At 37.0% G+C, this 20,611-nt stretch overlaps 1 protein-coding gene across 2 annotated transcripts; it reads left to right on the forward strand.

The window, feature by feature from the left end:
• Slc17a3 (solute carrier family 17 member 3) lies at positions 1-18,179 on the forward strand. 2 transcript variants are annotated; one of them, XM_010622983.3, is made up of 13 exons: positions 1-103; positions 2,010-2,131; positions 5,609-5,820; positions 6,002-6,235; positions 6,320-6,407; positions 10,839-10,925; positions 15,158-15,276; positions 15,405-15,566; positions 15,823-15,952; positions 16,030-16,177; positions 16,467-16,557; positions 17,624-17,760; positions 18,015-18,179. In XM_010622983.3, exons 2-12 carry the CDS (start codon positions 2,041-2,043, stop codon positions 17,756-17,758), a joined length of 1,497 nt encoding a protein of 498 aa, XP_010621285.1. In that variant the 5' UTR covers positions 1-103; positions 2,010-2,040; the 3' UTR covers positions 17,759-17,760; positions 18,015-18,179. The 2 variants fall into 2 exon arrangements, with proteins under 2 accessions (XP_010621285.1, XP_010621284.1); XM_010622982.3 differs by lacking the exon at positions 18,015-18,179 and having other exon boundaries at positions 17,624-17,862.
• Positions 18,180-20,611: the final 2,432 nt, after the last annotated feature.

Here is a 20,611-nt window from a genome sequence, read left to right on the forward strand (position 1 = left end):
AGTAGCCAAAAGATCCTCTGTTACCTGCTGGCAAGAAAGTAAAGGGAACAGACTGAAGGAAGCACAAGATCTTGCTGGAAGTCTTTCCTCAGACACTAAGTAGGTGAGTCACTTATCTTGATGTTGATATAATCTCCAAGGGTCCTTTCTCGGAAACAGCTGACGGTTTTTATAATAGCCCTGTTTGAAGCTGAACTTTCTCATCTTGATAAAAATGCGGGTAAGATCATAAAAGCACATATCAACAAAGGTGATGAAAGAGAATGTGTAGCTGGAAGCTGGTCACTTGCATCCTGAGTTGACACCAGCTAGTGGAGACCATGCCAGCCGCAGGAGGCATTTCTAAGTCACTGTGTGGGGTGTTTAAAAGGAGAATTTGAGAGGTCAAACTGGCTTGTGAAGAAATATTAGCTCCTTCATTTACTGACTGGAATGACCTGAAAGAAGGCAAAAATATCTTCATCTGGGGTTGAGCGAGGCTGCCTGGCTTGGTGGTTTAACAGGGTGATGGAGAAAAACAAAATTTAAATTTGATAATTCATTAATAGAAATATTCTAAAGGATAAATGTGGATGTGATACATTCATGTTTATGCCCCTTTATGACAAAATTAGTGTTACGCTTCACAGGTTAAAAGATTGATGTTAACAAGTTAATGAATACATGGGGAATCTGGTTGTCTCAAATTTTGCTGGGGAGATTATAAAATGGCACAACCACTTTGAAAAAATAGTTTTCTATTTTCCTAGAAAGTTGAGAATGCACTTATTATATGATCAAGACATTCTATTTCTAGGCACTTATCTAAAAGAATGAAACCACATGTCTATACAAAGACTTGTACATGAATTTTCCTAGAGGCTTTATTTGTAAGGGTCAAAGCCTGAAGACAATACAACTTTTCATTCAAAGGCAAATCACGCAATAGAATTTTGCTCAGCACTGAAAATGGATGGACTATTAGGATATACAACACAGATAATCTCAGAATAATTATGTTGAATGAAATAAGCCAGGAGGAAAGTGAGCACAGTCTATATTATTTCACTTCCTATAAAATCTCTAGGAAACCAAATTAATCTTCATCAAAAAAAGTGGATTATTAGCTGCCCAGGGGTGGGAGAAATGCTAAAGGATGGTCACGAAGACATTCCACAAAGACACAAGGAAACTTTAAGAGACTCATCAGTTTAATAAATTGAATGCTTAACATACCATGAAAATTGTAATTCTACACACATTACCACTTAGGAATCTCCTTGAGCATTAGAAATCCTAATACTGCATAAGAGTAATAACTTTTTTTGTTTTCTTATATGCAAAAAGTTCAAGATCTTCATGTTAGTTATTTCTAGAATTCCGTAGTCATATTATCAATCTCTAGTCAATAACTATGTGGGATTTATATTGTAAATCATCTTGTTATGCAAACTTGATCCCCAGTTATCATGAGGGTATAAAGAGGCAATAGAAACCAGCTTCTCAGGTACTGGTAGAGAATTACCAAGAAGCACAGCCCGGAGGTGACTCACATCTGTGGTAGCTTCAGTGATGATGACAACAAACTGAGTTATATTGCTACCACTTACTACCTAACACTGTGCTGGGAGAATGAGATCTATTTAAGCCTTACACCTTTGTGAATAAGTTCTTATTGTTGTTTCTGTTAACAACAGATGGGGAAACTGAAGTATGCAGAGTTTTTCCCAGTGATAGTTCGCATAATAGATAAATTATGAGTCTGGATTTGAACTTGGGAGTGCCTGGCTTCAAGATCAGAGCGTTTAAACTGGTACCAAGGGAATACTCCAAATCCTGTATGATAGGGAGTTCTAAACCATAGAAACGGTATACCTGCTGTGTTGAGCCAAGTGATGAGAATGAGCCACCTGCCCTGTGACTCAGATAGAAGGGGATGGGCTTTGTTTGCTTGATGCCCACTGCTGAAATGTTTCAAAGGAATTTCTTCCATTTGATCAAAATCTGTGAATTATGTATCATCCTGTTAGGTGAAAACTGGTGCCAAGAAAGGAAAGAAAAATGGCTGTGATAACAGAGTTGAGTTCCACATTAGAGATCAGAGAGTTCTCTCAACATTTGCAAGTGGACGAGAAGCACAGTCCCAGGAAAGGTAAACTTTACTTCTTCTCCTTGGCTCCAAAGTTCTGCAGTAAATTTTGTTTATGTGATGTATTAATACAAAGTAATTAATTTTTAACCTGTAATTTTAAATACCCAGTAACATTAATGTAAATGTATGAGGAAAACAAATACCACTATTCAGAAAATAGTTTTTGTTTTTGACAGTTACCTGTTTTATCTTTATCTATATGCATTTGCATTCTCAACAATTGCTAAAAGGTTGTCAACACATAGTATTACATATATATTGTACATCATATATATTGCATATATAGTATATGTTGTGTAGTATTTTCATATAATATTATAAATGTGATTGTGTTGCTTAAGCAAGGTAAGAAAAGCTGATTATAGAAACTTTCAAAATTCAGAAATGGAAGAGTTTCATAAATTTAATCCAACCACTATAATTTTATTGCATATATTTATATGCATATTTGTATAAATGTACCCTGTATATATTACGTTGTATATTTTTCAACTTACCCATATTTTTCCACAATGCTTTATAAAATTAACAAACATTATTCTTGAGATCATATTATATTTCAGCATTCCCAATTGTTCAAGTATTATTTACCTGAAAAATTCTCTTGCATCTGGGTATTTGAGTCATGGGCTTTTATACCGTTACTTGATTACTATGTATATATGAAACATATACATTATTTGGCTATTATATGTATATGAACTATAGATGACATATATTATGTTAAAAGAATATTCTTTTTTTCTTTTTTTTTTCCTAAAAACATTCCTTCACACAACACTTATCAACATTTGGATTATTTCCTCAGGATTTAAAATGAAAAATATGAGGCAAAAGTTTCAATGTTGTATTTCCAATGGCTACTGCTGTGGAGACTTTGGTTTATAATCTGAACAAAAGTGAAGCCATGTGGAGGACTTGGAGCCAAAGAAGGGATGATTTGATTATGATGTGATGATAGCACTTCCACTGCTGTACTGGGAACTGATAGAAGCAGGGAACCAAGTTGACAGCAGTAGCACAAATCTGGACAAGGGATATTGGTAGCTAGAACCATGAGGAAGGAGCCCTAAACCAGGAAAGCAGCAGCTTGTTGAGAAGTGGTTGAATTCTATGTGAATTTTAAATGCAAAAACAATAGTATGTTTCAGACAGACTGGATGTTGGGTGTGAAAGAAAGAAATTAAGGATGATTGCAAAATGTTTGGAAATATTGAATTTCTATCCAATGAGTTGGAATAGAATGTAAATGAAAATTTGGGGATGATATTTGTAATCTTTTAATCAGTTTGTTTAATTTGATCTGTTATTCAGTTAATCAGTTGATTTTTTAGTGGAAAATGCTATATCTTAAAATAAATAGCATCTTCAATTTGATGAAATACAATTTTACTATATTATATCTAGATTTTATTTTAACTTCAAACATAAGATACTACTCCAATGATATTTTTCCATATATTTAGCCAATTTTCACATAACTACTTAATACATAATTTAGCTGCCCCTCATTAATTACCACAACATCCTTTGCATACTGTATGACTCTCTTTGATGTTTTTGTAGTATACCTTGGATTTTTTTGCTTGTTTTTATTCCTCAGTATAAAGATGTTTTATCAATTTTTTCTCATGATAAATTTCAATGCTTTAAAATGCAAAGGTTTTTCAATGTTTACCTTGTATAATTACTACACATTCAAGTACCCTTATTTGTTTTTGTCACTGTATTCATTTTCTAGTCTTCTAAACATATTACCACAATTGTAGTAGCCACAAACAACACACATTTATTACATCACAATTTCTGTAAGCCAAAGTCTCAGGCATGGCTGGTCCTTCGCTGGGTCTCACAAAGCTACAATTAAGTGATCAATCAGATTTTTACCCACTTTTATGAAAAGCCCTTCAGTAGGCTCCCCACTCCCTCAAAATAGCCATGTAACTTAAACTTTGGGAGAGTTGTTTATTGCTGTAGATGCTTATTCTACTTATGTTTTCAGTAATTGAGAACAAATTTACATTTAAATTTTGAGATTAAAGCCCTGAAACGATTTCCACATTAGGGAAATTGATTCCCTCAACTTATGAGAAAATATAGTTTAAAAAAATACTGGAAGAAGAAATGAGCTTGGCCTTCATATAATCTATCTTTTCACTTCCAAGAAAGATGACAGCTTCAAAGTAGAAATTTCACGCTCTCTTTCTAAGCTCCTGGCTGCTTTGTCCAAAGAATACAAAACACAGGGAAATCAGCATTTGTGGTTGAAATTAAACGATAGAATGATTCAGAAATTGAACTTTGAAGATCATGATTAGATGTGATAAAACTCTATCAGCTCCAAAGTTTAGCCCTCTCCTCAGCTCCTTAAAATGGCCTTGAAGCATTTGCTTAGTAAAGGCTATTCCGGCACAGCACAAACAACAGCCTAATCTGGCTTTTATTTTGAGAGAGATAGAGCCTGCTGAAGGGTTTTACATGGACCAGAGTAAACATGTAAGGCAAGAAGGTCTATTCAGCTGCTCACAGATTTCTTTACAGAAGGACTTCAGACAAAGTAGTTCATTGGAATTATTTCTACTTTATTTACTTTTCTCCATGTGGGAAGAAAAAGAACATAGATCAAGAAGTTTGGGCAAATACCTTAAGAGAGTGTAGCTCATCACATTCTGCGGCCTATGCTGGACAGGTGAATCCATTCAGTTCAGGAAATAGCGGGGAACTAGACTGACCCCTCTTCTAAACCATGTCCTCTAGTTGAAAGTTTTATCTTCAGTAAAGTACTGAACAAATATGTATAATCCCCAGGGTATGTAACAGCAAACAGCAGATGTAACAGGTTAGTGGATCCTACATTCCAGAAAGGGACATAAAACACAATGCAAAACAGCAAACGTAGAGTCATCAGAGGATATTAGCACTGTGAAAAATATAAAGCAAGAAAGGACTAAATCCTTAACAAGAGTTGTCCAGGCATCTAGTTGGGGGAAAGCACACCATAAAGAAGAAAGAAGCTGTGGGAAGGCCTGCATGTGGAGGGAGAGCATTTGGCATGTTCACAGAGCCAGACAAAGGTGTGCAGAGTAGAGTGAGCCAAGGCAGAAGAGAAAAAAACACAAGAAAGAGACAATATATGTATATATGGATGTGAACATATTTATTTTAATATAGATTTTATATTTATTTCTTCTTACTCGTGTATGATTTCACCAGTTCCATAGCACAGTGACTTGGAAGTCAGGAAGGCAGAACTACAGGATAGACAGAATGTCCTAGAGTGAGCAGTACTCTGCAAGGCTTTGGTATAAAATGCCTTTTGCTTCAACTCAGTCTTCTCCTTTGGTATCTTTTTCACCTGAAACCAATGAAAGTGCCATTTGAGTCATCAGGTGATGGTCTGCGGTACTTTTCTGTTAACATCTTGCAAAGGATTAATGTTGGCTTAGTAAAGAAAACAATGTGGTATCATATTTGCAGTTCCACGTTTTTGTTCCATTCGCTATGGAATAGCCTTCGCTGCACATCTCTTCAACTTCGTACTCGCTGCACAGAGTGTCATCCTGAATATCACCATGGTAGCCATGGTCAATAGCACAGACCACCAGTCCCTGCTCAACAACTCTACAGAAGTACTCCCTATAGGCTCACCAGATGGCCCAGGTAAAGCCCCAACTAGTATTCCTGCAAAGGTAAGCAATGCAAGATTTAAATTTGATCTCTTATTTTTGCTAATTTGCTAGGGTATTTATTTTATTTCAGTTTCTATGTTCAGTTTTTACTTGAGAAAATACTGATTTGAAAACAAGTAAAATATCCAAAGAAGCTTCTTTCTGTATATGGTTTACTGTAGCATTTTTCTGTTTTTCTAAGGCTCCTGTGTATGACTGGAGTCCTCAGACACAAGGCATCGTCTTCAGTTCCATCAACTATGGCGTCCTGCTGACAATGGCCCCTGGGGGTTACGTGGCAGGGAGAGTGGGAGCAAGGAAAGTGGCTGGTGTTGCTTTATTGGGATCATCACTTCTCACTCTCTGCATCCCTTTGGCTGCTAATCTTGGACTAGTTTACCTCATTGTCGCTCGAATAGTCCAGGGTCTAACCCAGGTAGCCAGTACATTCTAAGTCTGTGCTGAATATGAATTTCTACCTAACAGTATATGTCAAGATCACTAACCATTTTTATTTCAGGGTTCAGGATTTGGGGGTCATTTTGGACTTTGGCAGAAATGGGCTCCTCCACCTGAACGAAGCAGACTCTGCAGCATTTCTTTATCAGGTAAAGAGATGGTCACCATGGACCCAGTGCAGCCCAGCGTATCAGGTTCTCTGACAACTCTGCTTTGCATAGTTGTTCATCCTCTGCTCACAGTCAATGAAATCTAGATTTGAAATAAGGAGAGTGTCTTTTGTTGGTGACATGAGTTTAAGCTCCTTCCCTAGGTTTTCATTTATTTATGATTTTGACATTTAAATTTTTTTCACGTAGTCAAATCGATTGTTTTATAACATCTGGATTTGGAGTCATAGATGTAATGGTTATAAAAGCATCCATCCGTGTTTTTTTTCCTGCACTTGTGCAGCTTCATATTTCTATATTAGTTTCTGGCTGACACATTGGAGCTCATATTAATATTCAGTTTGATCTTCTTTGGACTTGCTCTTCGTTGTCCTGAAAGCCTTTTCTTTCTGCTAATGATCTATGACGATAGTGTGTCCAGAATGAGCATTTTGGAGGAAGAAATCTAAATTTTACTGGGCAAGAGTAGGAAATGGACAATATGTAGTTAACAAACAGCATGTTGCCAAAATTAGTGTTAGGTAAGAAAATGCAAATCGCTAGGTAACTAGACAAAGAGACAAAAGAACCAATGACTCTTCAAGCCCCCGCAAACCAAGCAATACACACACAAACCTCTCCTAACAGCAGGCCCATCTAAAGCCCCTCACAACCCTGAGAGGTTTAGTCTCTGTTACAGTGTTTGCATTTACTGATAGAGGAAGGCAGGGTCCAACCTAGACACTTCAGTTATTACCCTGTGGGGTTATCCCAGAATACACTGCAAGAAAATCCAAGGTAGAAAGCATGAAAGAAAAGTTAACCAGTTTTAGAAAGAAGACAGTGACCTTATAAAAATAGTAATTCCCATTCCTCTCCCTTTCTAGTGTATAGAGATTGAACAACCAGAATAGGTCAACTGAATATGTAGAAGAATCTCAGGAGTCTACAGGGCTATGAGTCTGGAAGGCTTCCTTGTCTTTATTTGGGGACCTGGTGGAGGGGCCCCAAGAACTTGACTCAGAAAGCATACAGCCCATGACTACCACAGAGTGTCTAATAGAAGGCCACTGGAAAAGTCTGCCAAGTAATGCTGGGGCTTCTGAGCAGGCTACATGGGTAGACAAGATCATTTAGTCCATGAAGTTGGAAAAGGAGTCCCCAAAAGGTTCTCAGCAGAAGGGCCCAAGTACTCCAGCCTCTAGGACAAAATACATATACAACATCTTTCTCTAAGAGGGGCTACACGGGCATATCTATTACAGGAAGGAAACTTTGCAGTCACTTAAGCAGTTTAGTTACTCCAGGGTAGAAGCCTAAGTCCAAACAGTTTAATAGGTGATAAGGGGCTGGCAACTAAAATTCCTTTAATCTAATTCTTCATGCACAAGTGAAAATGAAGAAATTATAGCTGCATAACACAACATTGATAAATATTGGAACACACATGGTGAATAAGGTACATATATCTATCCTGGGAGAACTTTGCCTGATGGCTTGTAAGTGTCAGGGTTAGGGGGAATGTGTTGTTGTTAGGAGCAGTGTGCTTGTACAGGTACACTGAACACCAGGCACACTATCTCAAAAGCTGTAGCACAGGCACATTTTGTCTCGGGACAAATTTCATGCTGTAATTGCAAGATTTGTTAGAATAATTTAAAACAAGTGACATGTGAAAGGAGAAAAATGGCATTAGTTAACTCATGTAAGATAAACTGTAAACAAGTGGAAGGACCACATGACCTGAACCAATTATGCACAATGCTCAAGTGTCCAAACATCTTTTCTGTGCCTTTCTGCTGCCTTAGGATTCCCACTGAGGATGTGGGTATAAGAACCAGAGATGAGGCTGGACCAAGGGTGCCCACAGAAGGAAAGCATTAGGGGCCAAGGTCATACTCTTGTCCTATGAGGGAGATAGTATGTTTAGAGCTGGCCACCATTCAACTCACTGAAGAACTTCAACATTGGCCTGAGTTTTATCGTGTTTTCTGAGCACGTGGAGACAGAATGAATATCCTTCTTGGGTGACTGAATTCATCCCTCCTAAATATTGAATCAGCAGTATGATGCTAGTAAGCAGGCTCTTTAAGAATTAAAAACACTGCTTGAAAGTATTTATCAATCTTTGCATTCCTGATGTTCCCACAATGGCCAATGTCAAGAAATTCATGTCAAATCACTGATTGTAGAGTTAGAAAGAAATGGGCACAAGTGTGTTTCACAAGTATCAGCGCCCTACTGACAGAATGCCTCATGTATATCTTGAATGTTCAAGGGCTCAACATTTTGAGAGGTTTTTGTCCTGAAAGGGAACAGAGAGGTGTCAAAATGCGTGGATGGAGTCCTTAGGAGGAAGAATTTTTTTTTATTACTTTTTTTTAGCATATTGAAATTTTAAATTTTAACTCTTTTAATTGATGCATAAGAATCATACATATTAATGAGTACTATGTGATGTTCCAATACATGTAAACATTGTATAATATTTAAATCAAGCAAGCATATCTGTCTCCTCAAGCATTTACCATTTCTTTGTGATGGAAACTTTCAAAATCCTTTCTTCCAGCATTTTTCAAACACACAGTATGTTACATTATTATTGCCTAGAGTCACTCTTCTATGGAATAGGACACCAAAAACCTATATTTTCCTTTTACCTGGACCCATATGAATGTCTCATTTGCATGTGGATGGACAGAAGTCTAGAGATAGGAAAGGAAGTGAGGAAGTAGGAGGGAGAAAGGAGCCCAGGTCTTGCGTAAGCTGGATAAGATAAAAAAGAACCTGTCTTGGATGCACACAGGAACCTCTTCCCTACTATCTTCAAAGTACAGGCAGAGTCTGGGAAAGGGTACATACTAGATAGGCCTGGTGGTAGAAAAATGCTGGTTTCCATCTCCTGTATCTGTGCCCCAGCATCAGGTGACATGTTTTCAAATGCTGCTTTCCTGTTATTAGTTCTGTGACCTTGTGCAAGTTATTTAGCTTCCCTTTATCTCCATTTTCTCAAGTAAAAAATTGGATTACTAAGGCTTAAATGGTGTAACACAGGCAATAATTTAAATAAAGAACCTATATAAAACAGAAAGAAGCAACCATTTTTTTAACTATAGGGTTGGGGAAAAAACCTAAGAAAAGAATAAACCTAGAGGTCATTATAGAGAAGCAACATAGATTGACATTATAAACACTTATAACTGGTGATTATGAGATTCAAAATAAACAAAGTCAAGATTGGAGCATTGCAGCCAGCCTGCCAGACAGAGGGTTGTTCACAATACATGAAGAATCTATAGATTGAGGCAAAGATATATGAGCAACAGAAGCAGAGAGAAAAAAATATCAACTGTTCATTGAAGAAGTAAGGCCCATAATTAAACATAGGGAAAATGTGCAATTTCACTATAAAAGGAAACTAAAGTGATACTCTGTCATGTGTATTAGAAGAACAGTTCTTAAAATTTTGAGAATATTAGATGTCCTCAAGGAGGTGAAGGAAAAGATATTTGTTGTCACCTTATTTAGTACAGACTTTTAACAAGGTAATTTAGTAGAATTTGGCAAAATTTGAGAGCACATGGATTTTGATTTACCAAGTACTTATTTGACATTCCATTGTCCAAAAAATATGTGTTCAGAAATGAATAATTATGTTTATGCTCAGAAGTAGAATCTGCAATGACATAAAAATACTTATTGTAAGACCAATTGTTAAAAAAAGGAATATCTCAAAACAATAAAAATATTATGATCCTATGTATTTTTAAATTCCCATAAATATACATTGAATTGGGTCAATTAATGTTAAAATGGAAAATAAAAACTATAATAGCCTAGAAATACTTGAAAATGTTGTAAAAATGGAACATTCTCTATCACACATTTGGCAAGCTCTGTAAAGCTATGGAAATTAAAAAGGTGTTATTAACACATTTATAGACAAATCTAATGTTCTGTGTAGAAATTACATGAATGTATTTACAAAGAAAATGAGTGTATGTGTAGATATATATGTTGTGTGTGTACAAAGAGAATTAAGTAAGCACTTATAGGTTGTAATTATAAATTATGAATTGTTACTAATGATTATCTTCAGGGAGGAGACTGGAAATGGATTTGAAGGACATTTGAAAGGAACTGGAGTTCTTAGTAGTTTAGTTTTATAATAAGCATATATGACTTGTGAAATTAAAACCAAAATATCATGAAAGAAAGTATGACAGTCACCTGCAATATTATTAGGGAACTGAGAGAAAAAAAATGGGTTCTTGGGAAAGTATATGAGCTAAATAATGAACCAGGAGTTTCTATATTCATTGTGCTCAACCCTATGGATTGGTGACACTGCTCCATCTGCATCCACCAATCAGTATATGTGAGTTGGGAGAGAGTACAGGGCCCCACAACTCACTTTCTGTCTCTTTGCAGGAATTATACTGGGAATGTTCAGTGTTATCCTCCTTGGTGGCATCATTAGTCAAGCCCTCGGGTGGCCTTTTGTCTTCTACGTCTTTGGTAAGTCCTGTCTTTCTCCCAGTTCCCAAGTTTTCCTCATCAGCAAGATTCTTCTGAATGCATATAACAGTAGGTATTTTTCTAAAAGAAATGAACCAAAACAGACAAATATTAGAAAGCCAAAATGTTGTGATACGATACAAATAATTGATTAACATCCACCATCACAGAATATGAAGATCCTCCTGTTTGTGATACAGTGCTATCGACAGCCACAATGCATCATCACCACAGTGTCACCAGGCTCCCTGCTGCTTTTGCAGGCAGTAGGAAAGAGTCTTGCAGAGCAGTGGTTTGTAGACCTAGCAAACAGAAATCTAGAGATAAGTGGCTTTTGTCCCATATAAGCATGGTAATAACGGGTCCTGGATAAGATGTAAGTTTCCCAAAGGAAAGCAAAAAGAACGGGTTTTCACTAATCTCCAATTTTGCCCAGGACTTTCCATTTAACTAACCAGAAATCAGGAAACAACAGCCTAGACCACAAATCCCACATTCTGCTTTCAAATCTCTTATCAGCTTGCATTTGTTTGTTTATGCATCTTCCCTCCCTTCTACACATCTTCCCTAGGTACAAAGGTGGAATACGGTTTGTTTAGAGAGTTGTGCAGAGTTCAATGGATTGTGCAAACACTAATCCAGAGAAAATCAAGTGGCTATTTTAGCATCAGAGATGATTTCAATTACCAATATTACCAACTCTCTATAAAAACAGCAATCTCAAATGTATATGTATTTAACAATAAAGCTTTGGGCCAGTTGTTTAGCTCAGTGTTTCCACTGCCTGCCTCACAAATGCAAGGACCTGAATTTGATACCTGGTACCAAAAAAAAAAGGGGGGGGGATTCAAAATACATGAAGCAAAAATGGACAGAACAGCAAGGAGAAATAAATACACAACTAGAGATGAAGACCTCAAAATTCTTCTCTTAATAATTAATAGAATAGATAGATTCAGGGGATGAAGTACACTTCATTCAACAGCATTTCAATAGTCTTCAAGTACACTGGAAATGTTCATCAATCAGAAATCTATGAACCACAAAAAATTTAAATTGAAAATTATAAAAAATATATTCTTTGACTGTAAGGGAATCAAACTAGAAATCAGTAACAGAAGGCTATCTAGAAACACCTCAAATATTTAAAAATTAAGCAACATAGCTTAATGGGTGAAAGAAAATATCATAAGATTAGGGTAGAGATTATTGGCAGTCAGACCAGGGGATCAAACACACATGCGCTCTCTCCTATGTTACGTGCTCTCTCTCTGGTCACTCTGTTTTTACCTTTCTTAGGACAGTGGGTTGCTACTCAAACGCAAGTGAGTGGAGGGGAGTGATTTCCCCACCCTCATTATTCTAACTGCACTATGCAGAGATATCGTAAAATATAGTATGCCTATAAATTTCATCATTTGGATAAAATTAATAAATTAATTGAAGGGACACAAAGTAATAAAATGTACTTAGGAAGGAAGAAATAACCTGCACACCCCATGCATTTTAAGCAATTTGTATTTAGTCTAAAGTTTTCCGATAAAGAAAACCCTAGACCCACATAGTTTCACCGGCAACTTTTACCAAACATGCAATCAAGAAATGATATCAATTCTTCCTTAAAATATAAGAAAATACTTTATGATTCATATTTGACATCAGAATTACCTTGAAACCAAAACCACGTAAGGTTATTACCAAAAAAATGGATACTCTCATGAGTCTAAACAGATACCTGAAAAAAATACCATCAAATCAAACCCATCAATCTTTAGAAAGAATAAAGCATCATAAGTGGGGAATGTATACCTGAAGTGCAAGGAAGTTCAATATTTTAAGTCAATGTAATTCAGGGGGCATAATGAGGCCCGCAGCCAATGTAACATTGTGCTGGGTGTCTACATTCACCTGAACGTAGCAGAAAGCACCACACACACCACCTAGCCTGAAAACCAGGCACAGTGTTTGTTGTGAATGCAATGGTTGTCAAGGCAGTGGACATCAGGCATGGAAATGTCTGTGAGGAGTGAACACCAGGGTATAGCACCAAAGGAGAGCACTCTGGCAAAACCCAGCGGGAACTCTGAGATGAGGAAAGGAAGTGATTGGAGATAGTAGTACAGGTGTAGTTCACAGAACAGGGTGCCTTAGGGGAGACACTGCACAAAGAGATGCCACAGTTATCTGCTGAGCTCCCCTCAAGTACCCAGCCATGTAGTGATCAGGTTCTATGTGTGAACAAACAGGCCAGTGGGGAGAGTGCGGTCATGGGTCAAAGTTAGAGAACACACAGTATGAGCACTCACAGTCAACCAACTTTATTGCTTATTCCAATAAGCAGATTGAAAAACAGTGCAAGGGTCATTGGGTAAAATACTCGAGTGTTTTTCCTCGGTAGTGGGAAATTATTAGCTCTAGAGAGAACCCTGTTATTGATCCTTCTAACAAATGATGATGGCAAGCATCAAAGGATCCAGTTAACACAATTTAATTATATCCCTGAACAAAACTCAAAAGTATTTATAGGAATAAAACAATATCTAGCATCCAGCAAAGTTTGGCATGTCTGGCTCCACTCATAAATTACCAGACATGAAGCATACTACACCATGATGTATCATAATTAAATAGCTAAATACCATTACCAAAGAAATAAGTTTAATGCAACCAAAGCTAAAAGATACGTTATATACAGAGGGAAAAAGATGATGACAATGCAGATTTCCTGGCAGAAGCAATTTGAGCGATAAGGTGGTGGAAATTCTTTAAGGAACAAGAAAAAAAAAAGTCAATCTAAAGTTTCAGACCCAGAGTAAAAAAGCTATTTCAAAAACAAAGGCAAAATAATGATGTTTTCAGACAGAAAAGTTGAAGGAATTTGGAATATAAATTTTCAATAGGACCAAAAATATGCAAGGCAGAGATAAATCTGATCAAAGTTATGAAAAACCAAATTCCCATGCAGATGCAAACATTCAAGGACAGCCAAGCTGCTTTGAACTGTTAGGACTAACTTCCTGATGTCAAGGCATATTGTAAAATGAGAGTCCTTGATTATTAGCATGAAGACAGACAAAAGGCTTCACAGAACAGACTGTAGTCAAATATAGACTCCTACATCTAAGTAAACTAATCTTTGACAAAAGTGCAATTACTGGAGAAGGATAGTCTGTTTAGCAGATGGTGCTCAAAAATCGGGTATCCACACTCAAAAGCATTTTATGAATTTATTCATATTTTACATCATGTATAAAACTAGTTTAACAAAAATCTCAACCTTAATATGAAATCTGAAAGCAGTATCCTACTAGGAGAACACATATGAAACAACTTTTTAATAAGCCAAAAATGTCTTAGATATAACACCAAAAGCCTGTCCCATGAAATAGGAAATGGAGGGCCAGGGCTTTAGCTCAGTGGTTCCATTGTCTGCCTTGCAAGTGCAAGGACCCAAGTTCGATCCCCGGTACCAAAGAAAAACCACAAACAAACGAACAAAAAAACTAGAAATAGGAAATGGATCACATAGATTTCATGAAACTTAAAAAAAAAAAACTTCTCTTCAAAGAGTACAGTTAGGATAATAAAAAGACAAACTGATTCAAGGAGAAAATGCTTGCAAAACACTTATGTAATAAGTAAATTTGTCCAGAATATGTCATTCTCAACACTCAGTAATAAGAACACAAAACCCCCAACTCTAAAAATAGATACAGATATTTCAAGGAAAATACAGAAAAGGAAAAGAGCAAGTAGGGAGGGTGGAGGTCATGGGCCAAGGTCAGAGAACTCAGACTGTGAGTACTTAACAGTGGACCAGGTTTATTCCTTATTCCAATAAAACAGATTGAAAAACTCATAATTCTTAGGTCATTAGATAAAATACTCATAAGAGATACATAACTCAGTATCTTTAATCATTATGGAAATGCAAATAAAAATCACATGAGATACCTCCACACACTTATTAGAATGGCTATTATTAAAAAGATTGATATCAAGTGTTATACCATTCCTAGCATAATGTGATTTACACACATACAAATAAACAAGAAATATGAAGAAATGGGTGCTAGAAAGCTATGATATTCATGTTAATCATTTGAGAAATGGAACAGGGATATAAACAGTGAGAGCTTTTACTAGGACCTACACCAGAATATGTCCAAATAAAAAAAATCATTCAAAAAGCAGAAATGAATTCAGTTACCAATTTGATCCTCTGTTTTCAGGAGGCCTTGGCTGTGTCTACAGCCTTCTCTGGTTTGTTTTGGTGTATGATGACCCTGTCTCTCACCCATGGATAAGCATCTCAGAAAAGGAGTACATCTTATCCACCTTGAACCAACAGGTAGGTATCCATAAGGACTCCAGCCCCCTTCAGAGACCTTGAGTCAGCATCTGTATTCCTAAAGGTAACTAAGAGGGTGTGAGCATCTCTCAGATCTTAATGGTGCTGACCAATAACTTTGCTTTCAGGACAGCTCAAAAAAGCAGTCTCTTCCCATCAAAGCTATGCTCAGATCTCTGCCCATTTGGTCCATTTGTCTGTGCAGTTTCAGCCATCAGTGGTTAATTAATACACTTGTCATATACATACCTACTTACATCAGTTACGTGTACAAGGTTAACATCAGAGATGTGAGTATATTTCCCTCCATTTCTTTCTTTTTTTACTCTGCCTTCACAAATCATACCACCTAGAGGAAGTTACTTTCTTTTACTTAAAATAATCTAAACTTTAACACGTATGCCAGTAGATTTCCTAATGGTGTGATTAAAGAGGTTATCAATTTTCCTATGAAAGAACAACTGTAGAAAGTCAATATGATTATCAGTGACTTGCCAATGAAAGTAATGGCTTTTTCATGTGATTTGCTCCATTTCCCCTCCTTAGAATGGGCTCCTGTCTTCCCTTCCTTTCATTGTTGCCTGGATCATTGGTCTCCTGGGAGGCCATGTGACAGATTTCCTTCTGACCAAGAATTTTAGGCTTGTCACAGTGAGGAAAACTGTCACGATGCTAGGTAAGAACAGGGCCTGAAGTTCACAAGCATTCAACAAAAGAAGTCACTGTTTAATTTGTCTGCCCTCCATTCCCTAGGACAACTTCCTGCTTCAGCATTCTTGGTGGCCCTGCCATACCTCAATTCCAGCTACATTACAACACTCACATTTCTGACAATCTCATGTGGATTAGGCTCCTTCTGTCAATCAGGGATCTATATCAATGCCTTAGATATTGCTCCAAGGTAGGATACTTGTCTCCACTTTGAGTATCATGTTTTCTGAAAAATGTTTAGTTTATACCTTTCTAGGAGCCTCAAGCTTTGAAAAAGAATAAATCATAGACAAGAACCACAGATAGTCCTGTATGTGGTGGGAGGGGTACTGATTTGTGATAATGTCTCTCATTAAGTATACACAGCACAGTTCCATTTTGATATAATTATTTAATGGATTTCAACATAGAACAGGGCTAAAGGGTAGGTACTACCAGGCATTTCTGGATTTGGTCTGGAACATCCCTATCACCCACAGATATTCCAGTTTTCTTCTGGGAGCCACAAGAGGATTTGCACACACATCGTCTGTGCTGGTACCCATCATCAGTGGGTTTCTCCTTAATCAGGTAGAGTTCTCTCTTCCAAAAAGACTCAAGCTGGGGATTTGGCTCAGTGATTCCACTGCCTGCCTCACTAGTGCGAGGGCTGAGTTCTATTGCCAGTACCCACCCCCCCTGAAAAAGAAAGGAAGGAAAAAAAGAAAGAGAGAGACAGAGAGAGAGAGACTCTTAAAAGTGCTCTCCCCAATAAATAAAATAAAATACTCTGCCCAATCCATTTATGAAAGTGATAGCATAAAGACCATAAAGATTAGAAAATAAAATTGAAATATGAGTGATAAGATAATGAACCCAGTAAAGAAAAATAATTTCCTGGTAACCTTAATTCTGGTTATTCTGGAAACAAAGAACTAACTAGTGATGTTCTGGTGATCACTATCTTTGACGCTGAGATCACACAGCCATATAGGTGTCTTAAGACACCTATGTGATGATTCTATATCAGTCTGCTATGTCTTCTGCAGCTCTTTGAAGTTTTCATTCCATAACTACAATAAAGGGAAAGGATAATGTAAGCAAACATTTTAAGTCTCTGTTGTATACTGGCATTATTGTAGCTATTTCATATGCAATAATCTTATTTAAGTATAGATTATTACATCTATTATGAAAATGGAATATAATTATCCTTATTTCCTAATGATTAAACTAAAAATCTGATAAAATAAGTCTTTTTGCTAAGAGGCTGTGTCATCATAATTCTAACTTAGAAATGTCTAGGTCAGAAGCCCATATTATTTTCCACTACACCATTGCAATGTAAGGAGAATTTTTATAACATTCCTAGCATTTATTGTTTATATGGTCAAGATTCATACATGAGACAAGATGTATGGCACTTTGATAATCATGACAAATGAAGTGCTGTAGGCTAATTATAAAGGTGAACAAATGCTTTTCATTACAAAAACTTTAAATGTATTTGGAATTTTGTTCTCCATCTATCAAGCCACTTTCAGGAAATGAATTTCTACACGGAAACTCATTTGTGAACATTGTCATTTTAATAATAATATGAAATTTCATAGAACAAAAGATGAAAGCAGTAATATTTACTTTATTTTGTCTCCAGAACCCTGATCTTGGGTGGAGGAATATATTTTTCTTGTTATTTGCCATTAATATATTGGGACTGATCTTCTACTTCATATTTGGAGAAGCAGATGTCCAAGACTGGGCCAAAGAAAGAAAACTCACTCATTTATGAAGGTAGAGAAAAACTCTTTAATTTAAAGTTATAACCACAATGCCAGGCATGGTGGTGCACTCCTGTAATCCCAGCACTCAGGAGACTGAGGCAGGAGGATCACTGTGAGTTCGAGACCAGCCTTGGTTACATAGTGAGTTCCAAGTCAATCTCAACTACATAGTGAGACCCTGTCTCAAAAATAAAAAAGAAAGAAAGTTATAGCCACAGAAATACAACTTAAAGTTTTACATTCCATGTTATTTTCTTTTCGTAGTTGTCCCACTTTGGCTGGAAAAGTCATTATCCATGTTTCATAACTGGGAAAAGTTCAGTGATGAAAATACAACAGAATGAATTGTATTTGCTATGGCTTTTATAAAAAAAATGAGATCATTTTTTTCTTGTACTAAGACTTCTGGTGAGGAAAATACAAAATGAATAAAAATTCAAATAAAACGATAACTAAGAACAAAGTTGTCCTCTTTGGATTAAAAAGAGAGATTGTATGGAAATCATTGTGTTAATTTCTATTTCTGTATGTGGATAAAGGAACACTTCTCCACTGTTGCTGGGAGTGTAGGCTGGTGCCACCACTGTGGAAATCAGTATGGAGACACCTCAAAGAGCTGGGATTAGAGGTCCCATTGGACCCAGCTATTCCCCTGCTGGGTATCTTCCCAAAAGAATTAAAAGAATCACAACACAGTGCTATATGTGCACCCATGTTTATAGTGGCACAGTTTGTAATAGCTAAAACTTGGAAACAGACAAATTGGTCATCAACTGGAGACTGGATAAAGAAGACGTGTTTTTTTTTTAAATAAATGAAGTACTATTCAGCCATAAAGAATGATAAACTAGTAGGCTGGGCATGGTGGTGCATGCCTGTAATCCCAGCACTCTGGAGGCAGGGGCAGGAGGATCCCTCTGAGTTCCAGACCAGCCTGGACTACATAGTGAGTTCCAGGTCAGTCTCAATTACATCATGAGACACTGTCTCAAAAAAAAATTAAAAAAAAAAACTGGAGACATTTATAGCTAAATAGATGCATACTAAGGCCATACCCTTAAGTGAAATAAATAGGACACCCATGTGTAAATACTGAATAATTTCTCTGGTGTGAGAAACTGCAAGTGTAAATAAGGATTAAAATGTATAATAGATAATGCAAAATAAAAAGAAAAGGCCCAAAGGGAAAGGACACATGGAAGGGGTAGAGGAAAGGAAATAAGGAAAATGAACAAATATGAGAAAATTAAAAAACAGAAACAAAGTCTTTGTAAATAAGGAGGGATGAAAGGGTAGAAGGAAGGGCAGGGGAATGGGGAAAAAATAAGAACCAAGATATATCATATACAGGTACTAATTCCCAAAGATGAATGTCATCATATCTTATACCTACAATGTACCAATAAACAACAAATTTTTAAAATTTTTCCATATCTGGACACAAGAAACAATGTTCTGGTTGGCAGTGATTTTTCCTAATTGATTCATATCACATAATTAATATTAATTAGATTGCTATTGAATAAATTGAATATTGATTTCTTTTTATTGGGCTGAGTGTTGTCAGGTGCTCCTCTCTGTGTGGGCACCACTACTCATCACCTTGCCCAGACCCCAGAAGCTGAGCTGCATGGATCGCACTCCACACTTCCCTATCCATTGTCTTCCCCTGCATGTGCGCTGGAGACAGGAAAGCAAAGACAAAATGTATTTAGCTGTGAGGCTCACTGCAGTTCATGGCCCAGCCCTCACATACTCTAGAAGCATTTTCCCTTGTCTGTTAGGACTTTTTTCTTTTGCTAGCTCTGATGTTCTCCAGAATTCCTTGTCATTTTCCTATCACATGCCTGATCCTGTGTAAAGCTAAATGGTCACTTGCTCAGTAGTCTGTCTATTCAGCAAAGGTGGGAAATAAGTTAGGTCAGGAGGAGCTAGGAAAAGGAAGAGAGATGAAGAATGTCTATACGGTAATATGGGAAGATTGTGGCATTTGGGTAAATGGATGTCCAAGAGATAAGGATTCAAGGAGTCCTTGGTCTCTGACTTAACAAATCAGATACTAACTAAAAAGAGAACACCGGATGTTGAGTCCTTTCAGGGAAAAGATAATCTGACTTTAGGACATATTATGCTATGGTTACAGGATAATCAAGTGGACACAGGTATTAGCTTTCTGCTGTGACAAACTGTGACAAAATGTTTGGCTTAAACAACAATTTCTTGCCTCAAAGCTGTAGAAACCAAAGTGTTGGCAGGTATGGTTCCCTTTAAGGTCCAGATGAAGAATCAGTTCTATGTCTCCAGTGACCCTAGATTTAATCAATGCCTTCTCTCAGCGTCCTCATGTCATCTTCCTGTTGTATTGTCTGTCTTGGTGTCCAAATTTCCCCTTTTCCTAAGATCACTAGTCATGCCGGATTATGGCCCACTGTGATATTTTCATCAGCTTGACCACTTGCAAAGATCATGTATCCAAGTGAATTCACACTCATGTATGCTGGGGCTAGGTGGTGAGGGGGACACAATCCATAAATGCATACTTAATAAAGGATCATATTATGAATCTGAAACTTGCAGAGAGAAACTAGACTGGCTTCAAAATATAGAGGGGAGAAAAAGAAATTTGGTTCTAAAGACCTGGGTATGGGCTGGGTTTATCCACAACAGCATATGAATGGAAAAGCACCAAGCCAAGACAGGGGCCAAGGAAACTCAGGAACATGACTTGTTAAGACAACCAATCAGTAATAACAGCGTGTATAATGAAGTTCAGTTAAATGTCAGGAAAGGAACCAACTTCCCAGTTGTGGAGCACAGTTGAAAGGATCCATAATGCTTGTCTCAGCTGCTAGGTTTTTATT

This window comes from Fukomys damarensis, unplaced genomic scaffold, assembly GCF_012274545.1.
Source record: "Fukomys damarensis isolate Sample0158 unplaced genomic scaffold, DMR_v1.0_HiC HiC_scaffold_10, whole genome shotgun sequence".
In the NCBI taxonomy this organism is placed as follows: Eukaryota; Metazoa; Chordata; class Mammalia; order Rodentia; family Bathyergidae; genus Fukomys; species Fukomys damarensis.